At 53.7% G+C, this 6,445-nt stretch overlaps 1 protein-coding gene across 3 annotated transcripts; it reads right to left on the bottom strand.

The window, feature by feature from the left end:
* Window positions 1-1,774: 1,774 nt before the first annotated feature.
* Window positions 1,775-6,139, bottom strand: PCDH8 (protocadherin 8). Of its 3 annotated transcripts, none has more exons than XM_064408665.1 (3): window positions 3,627-6,139; window positions 3,273-3,483; window positions 1,775-2,804 (listed from the first exon to the last, which is right to left on the bottom strand). In XM_064408665.1, exons 1-3 carry the CDS (start codon window positions 6,036-6,038, stop codon window positions 2,431-2,433), a joined length of 2,997 nt encoding a protein of 998 aa, XP_064264735.1. In that variant the 5' UTR covers window positions 6,039-6,139; the 3' UTR covers window positions 1,775-2,430. The 3 variants fall into 3 exon arrangements, with proteins under 3 accessions (XP_064264735.1, XP_064264736.1, XP_064264737.1); XM_064408666.1 differs by having other exon boundaries at window positions 3,273-3,480; XM_064408667.1 differs by having other exon boundaries at window positions 3,273-3,480; window positions 3,768-6,139.
* Between the last annotated feature and the right edge of the window lie 306 nt (window positions 6,140-6,445).

The following is a 6,445-nucleotide window of genomic DNA, read 5'->3' as shown; positions in this document are numbered from 1 at the left end:
CCTGATCAGGCAGTGAGGAGCATCAATCCACTTACAGAAGGGCACAAGCTCTGTTGCAGGAAGCAGCACAAATTTGATGCCAAAACCCAGTGTGATGAACCGTTCTTCATCTGTGACTACCTCCTGTTGGCCCTGCCAGGGGAGTCTAGGAATGTGCTGTGAAGGTGTCGGGGTATGTAACCCAGGCTTTTGAACTAGATGAGGAAGAACCAGCTTATCTTGGACAGCCTGCTGTCAGACAGAGACAGCCCTGGTTTTTTTTGACAGAGAGCCTTTCCCTCCCTGAGTTCAGTTATGACTAATTACTTCCCAGGCAGGCGTTGCTGCTCTGCATCACTGGTGATTAGCCAGAAGGGAGGCTACCAGCTTTCTTTCTCAGCACCCATCCTTCAGCCACAACTTCAGCTCTAAATTTAACCAAGATGACCCTCTAAGTTAATTAGATGCATCATGATTTTTACTACCAGACTTCAGAGGAATCACCAGAAATGGTCACCTCTTTTCCTGACCATAGGAGATGTATCACAAATGTAACTTCCCAACTGAGCCTTGCATCAGCCTGATTTAAATTCCCTTCAAGTACAATCTCTGAAACTCTTTGCCCACCACAAATCTTTACACCGTGGCATTTATGAAGCCCCAGTTAAAACTCAGACCCTGTGTGCATAAAAACTTGATTGGGTTCTGCCACTCTTGCTACAGGAGCTTGAGAAAGCTGGAAGTTGAGGGAGGAAGGGGATTTTTGTTGGCTAAGGGACATACAGGTGAGATAATGTTTTTAGCTTACATTTTGAGACACAAAGCCAAACAGAACCTTGTTTATACCTAAGAAAGCTTTATATTTCCTTGGTGAGCCATATTTTATAGATATGTATCATACCAATTAGATAAATAGTTAAAGAACCCCAAAGCTTTGCCTTGTACAGATTTTTGGATTATTGATTTGTACAAAATGTGAAATCATATAGTCCACATAAGGAGCAGTTCTCCCTTTTGGAATACTTCAATCAAATATTAAAACTCCAGTACAAGTGTTACTTCTGGTGTAAGCATTTTTTTGAACACAGGAAGAAACCTTCATGCTTCATTTTGTTTCATTAAATGCTATTCTATTCCTGATTTCAGCAGAAGGATTTGAGATCTGCTTTTAGCTTGAAACCCCCATAGGAAGGAATTTCAAAGCTCTGTATGAATTTTTCTTTCCTCAGGACAGTCATTTCAGTGAGAAGAGAAATATGTACCATAGCAAATGTCAATATAATCAACATTTTTGATTCCTGTCTTATGCACCTTTGCCTTGATGTACAAATATATGTACACAAACACAAGCTACTGTCCTTTAGTAAGGCTGCTTTAACAAGATGTAAACATTTGAGCACACACCACAGAGCCTGACTCAATGTCTCAGCCAGAGCAGAAAGAGAAGCGCTCGGGTGGCTGCTGATGCAAAGACATCAGCACAGCACGAACGTTTGCACCGATGAACAGAGTTTCACTTGCTTCACTAAAATTGCACCACTCCCCACCTGCGAAGGATTGAGCTGGACGAGATCAGACCAGGCAGTGACAAGCAAAGGCTGGCTCTGTCACCCAAGCCTCCCTCCCACACAGCATTAAAAGCTTTAGAACTAAACCCACAGAGGTATTGCCAGAGACAAACGATGGGCAAGACTAAAAGTGGCTCCTTCCCACTGCATTTCCCAGCAAAAAATACTTTTGCTGACCTGTGAAGACCTTTATGCTCTGAAGCATGAAATCCATGAACAGAAACCTCTGAACATCACAAAACCTTTATTAGTGTTTATCAGTGATACAGATTACAGAAACCAAAGGCAATTAAATAACACTTAAGTTGACCACAGACTCAAGAAATACAAGTCACATTTGGCAAGGCAAACTTCTCAGTACACTGGATTGCTTAGGTTATTATTACACTGTGAAAGAGGAATTTCCCTTACAAGATTCTACATATTCAGGACATTATTATTATTAATTGTTATTACTGTGTCTTTCAGACAGCTCCTTTGGCAAGAATTCCCATTTTTAAGTATTTATTATATAAAAATATAACAAATTTTCATTATGTACAAACATTACATTACACAATGTACAGGTTAAAAACACTACAAAAAATGGCAGGCCATGGGTAAACCAAAAGCAAAAGAAAAAACCCCAATGTAGAAAACATGAAAAGAAATTTAAATACTGCACATTTCATAAAAATTACATGAACTACAAACAATTTTTTTTGTTTGCAAATATCAAACAGTACTGATCTGATTGGAAATCTTTCCCAAACGACTTCATTTTTAAGGCACATCTTGCATATTTACACATACAACACTGGATCTGGTCAATAACTTAAAGGCTCTCGGGAGTGACCTAGTTGTGTGCGCAGGGAGGGGTGCACTCGAGGGGGAGCACGCTGGGCTACGCCTTCTCAGTCGTCTCAGTCTGGGGGCCCAGGTATCTAGTCGAGGGGGCTGGGAACAGGGGCACCCCGATCTCCTGAAGGTCGGGGAGCCGTGCAGGGCGTGGCGGGGAGAGGAGCGTGATCGTCCGGTCAAAGTCCCTGTGCAGCACCTTCTCATAGACGCTCTGAAGCCCGACTGTTTTGGGCAGCTGGGCTTGGTAAAAGTTGTCCCTGCGAAGGGGATCCCTGGGCAAGGACGTGCTCTTGCAGAAGGTGGAGAGGGGTGCTGAAGGGTATGGAGAGGGATGAGGGTTGGCTCGGCCACAGGAGGGGCTCCAGCAGCGGTCGGAGTGGCCCAGGATCTTGCATTCAGCTGTGCATGCCCACAGACCTAGAGAGAGATAGGGGAGGAGAAACCTGTCATTACTGCAGGAATAAATCCACACCGTTCACAATCCTTAGAGTTACCAGTCACAGGATGATTCACTGCACTGATGGTAGGAGTGGGGAGGCGATGCTTTACAGCACAACAAAAACCCGTGCTTGGTTAGCTAATGTTGTTTTGTTGGGGACACTCCTCGCAATTCTAGCTTTAAGGGAACCCTTTTTTGGGAAAAAAATCCAATCCTCCAGCACATCTGGCAAATGCTGATTTGTGCTGGGCTCTCAGCACAGAGAGGAACCAGCACCTAGCAGTCTGCTACAAGGAGATGGGCAGTTTGAGCCATGCAGTGTCTGGCTTCCCCTTCCAGCTGCCCTGCCTGATCACTGTGCCGCACGGATGGGTCCCTCCCTCCACCTCCCCATGCACCCATCTTTCTGTCTGAGGTCCGGTGGGGAGCAGGGGCAGAGCCCTTACCGTTCTGCATGTGTGTGATGAGATCTTTCTTCAGGGCGTCTCCGCTGATATCTGAGTCGCTGTCGTTAAAATCACTGTCACCTTTGCCGCTGTCTTTGCCACTGAACTTCTCTGCCTCCCGGCCGGAGATAGTATTGAAGGAGTGTCCCTTCCAAATGGCCACGGGAGGAGCAGGCTCCTTGTTGTAGCTCGGAGTGGCAGCAAAACCCTGCTGGTGGGGAGGAAAATCAAAGGAGACATGAGGGAGGGAAGTGGTGAGAAGTAAACCAATATTAACTGCACCTCTGCAGCTAACTCACATCCTCCAAGACACCCCCCAACCCTTTGCCCCACTTTCCTGCGATGGGACCTTACCTCCCCACTCTGTCCCCTCAGCCTCTTCTGACCCTCGTAGAGACAGGCGCTGTCACTGCCGCTCTCAGTGGTGGAGACCTCTTCAGCTGCTGGAGAGGGGTCGGGGCTAGTGAAAGAGGTTTTGCTGGGAAAGGTTCGTACCTCAAACATGTTCCCCCTCTGGCTGCCCTCCTCCTGATGGCCCTTCTCCAGGTGGGAGATGTCTATTTGGTCCTTCAAGGCAGTGTTGTTTTTGATGTTGTTCCCTTTCTTGCGCCTGTTGCAGGTGGTGGCGATGGTGATTATAGCCACCAGGAGGAGGGTGCAGCTGCCTGCCAGGACAATGATCACAATCAGAGGGATGTCCCACTGCAAAGCCTTTCCTTCCCAGGAGCTGGGCTTGGCTATGTCTTGGATACTGGACGGAGCAGTGGCGGTCACCAGGAAGTTGACTGTGGCAGTTGTGGCTAGGGGAGGTCTGCCATTGTCTGTCACAGTGAGGATGACCTTGAATAGCTGTCCCAGCTCTTCGGAGAGGTCACCCCTCAGCACAATGTCCCCAGTACTTGGGTTGATGGTGAAGAGGTCTTGCTGGGACTCTTCCAGGAAGGCAAAGGTGAGCTCAGCATTGGCCCCGTCATCTGCGTCTCGAGCTTTGATTTGGGCCACCAGGGAGTCACGGGAGGTCTTGCTGGACACACCGATTTCCACAGTCCCATTGGTGAGCACTGGGTGGATGATGACAGGAGGGTTGTCGTTCTGGTCCACCATTCTCACTTTGACAACAGTGCTGCTGGAGAGCTGTGGGGAGCCACCATCAGTGGCCTGGATCCTCAGGTCCAGCTGCTTGAGGATCTCGTAGTTGAATGTCCTGAGGGCATAGATGGCCCCAGTGGCGGGGTCCACCGAGACGTAAGTGGAGATGGGGGCACCCATGACCTGTGTCTCCAGGAGCCGGTAGGTGACCTTACCATTGTGGCCAAGATCAGGGTCACGAGCCACCACGGTGGTGATATAGGCGCCCGGGGGGTTGTTCTCTGGGACAGCCACCTCGTAGAGGGGCTTGGCGAAGAGTGGCGCGTTGTCATTCTCATCGCTCACCCGCACTGTGTACTGGCGGACGGTCTTGAAGGGTGGCGAGCCCAGGTCCTCAGCCACCACGGTGAGGTTGTACTCAGGGATGCGCTCGCGGTCCAGCGCCGCCGTGGTGACGATCATGTAGCTGTCCTCGTAGGCTCGCTGCAGGGCGAAGTGGTCGTGGCCACGGAGGCTGCAGCGCACCTGCCCGTTGGCGCCCGAGTCGCGGTCTGTGGCGCTGACGAGGGCCACAAAGCTCTCAGTGGCTGCCGCCTCGCTGACGTAGGCCACGCCGGCAGCGCTGGAAGCGCCACGGAGGGCACTGATGCTGATGCGTGGAGCGTTGTCGTTGACGTCGGTGAGGCGCACGACCACGGTGCAGGTGGCAGCACGGGGGCTGGCCCCGCGGTCCTGGGCACGCACGTCCAGCTCGTAGGTGCGGGTGCGCTCGTAGTCCACGGCGGCCTCCAGTGTGAGGTGGCCCGAGCGCGGGTCGAGGCGGAAGAGCCGCCGTGCCTCAGGGGGCACCTGGCTGCTGAAGGCATAGACCACCTCACCATTGGGGCCCTCATCAGGGTCAGCAGCATCCAGGTCAAGCAGCAGGGAGCCAGGCGGTGCGTCCTCAGGCAACTCCACCGTGACTGAGCTCTGGGCAAAGGTTGGACTGTTGTCATTGGCGTCGAGAACGCGGACATGCACGGTGGCTGTGCCTGAGCGTGCTGGACTGCCGCCGTCCTTGGCCACCAGCTCCAGGGTGTAGGAGGGCTGGCGCTCGCGGTCCAGTTCCTGGAGCAGCACCAGGTCGGCACAGCGTGCCCCATCCGCCCGTGTCTGTGCCTCCACACCGAAGTGGCTGTTGAGGGAGACCTGGAAGCTCTGGATGGAGTTAGAGCCCACATCCTCATCCACAGCCACCTCCAGCGGGAGGCGAGTGCCGGGTGCAGCACTCTCCGACACCTCCAGCGCCATCTGGGCATGGGGGAAGCGCGGAGCATTGTCATTGATGTCACGCACCTCCAGCTCCACGTGCACCAGGCGGTAGCGCTCCCGCCAGCAGCTCACCACGTCGAAGGCCAGGACACACTGGGGGGCTTGGCCGCACAGCCGCTCCCGGTCCAGCCCCGCTTCACCGATGCTCAGCTGCCCGTCCTCCTCCCGCACCCGCACCAGCGAACTGTTGCTGAACTGCCGCATCAGGCGAAAGCTCATCTCCCCCGGCGCCTTCACCGGCATCTCGTCGGCCAGAGTACCGATCACCGTGCCCGGCGCGCCCTCCTCGTCGGTGCGATACCTCACCGTCTTGCAGCGGGACAGGGCCAGCAGGCAGGCGGCGGCCAGCAGCCGCAGGGGGCTCATGGCAGCGGCGCGGGGCTCACCCGACGGCGCGGTGCGGACGGGATGGGCGCGGGGCCGGCCGGGACGCACCGGGAACGCTCCGCCGCCGTCTGCGCCCCCCGCGCGCCGCGCCGCCTTTCATAGACGGCGCTATGCAAATGAGCAGGCGGCGGAGCCAATGGGAGGCGGCGCAGCGCGGGCGGCGGGCGGCCCCCGGCGCTGCCCGGGCCGGGCCGGGAGCGGGGTCGCGGGGCGCTCGCCTTTGTTTGCTGTAACTCTGCGGGGTCTGCGGGCTCGCTTTTTTCTCTTCCCCCACCCTTCCCCCGCACCGCCGCTATTTCTTTCCCCCCATTTATTTATTTCTTTTTTCTTCTCCCTCTTCTCCTCCCGCTCCCGTCTCTTCCCTCTCTCCGGAGGCGCGGCAGCGG

The sequence above is a fragment of the Passer domesticus genome, chromosome 2 (genome assembly GCF_036417665.1).
Source record: "Passer domesticus isolate bPasDom1 chromosome 2, bPasDom1.hap1, whole genome shotgun sequence".
Taxonomy (NCBI): domain Eukaryota; kingdom Metazoa; phylum Chordata; class Aves; order Passeriformes; family Passeridae; genus Passer; species Passer domesticus.
The sequence above is the reverse complement of the archived record's forward strand: the minus strand, read 5'-3'. Positions and strand labels throughout refer to the sequence as shown.

Bases quoted from the DNA above. Each gene is read 5' to 3' on its own strand.
- PCDH8 (XM_064408665.1), bottom strand. From the start codon at position 6,038: ATGAGCCCCCTGCGGCTGCTGGCCGCCGCCTGCCTGCTGGCCCTGTCC. The intron at 3,484-3,626 runs GTAAGGTCCCAT...CCTCCCCACCAG, and splicing joins TGAGGGGACAGAGTGGGGAG to CAGGGTTTTGCTGCCACTCC. The intron at 2,805-3,272 runs GTAAGGGCTCTG...ATCTCTCTCTAG, and splicing joins CATCACACACATGCAGAACG to GTCTGTGGGCATGCACAGCT.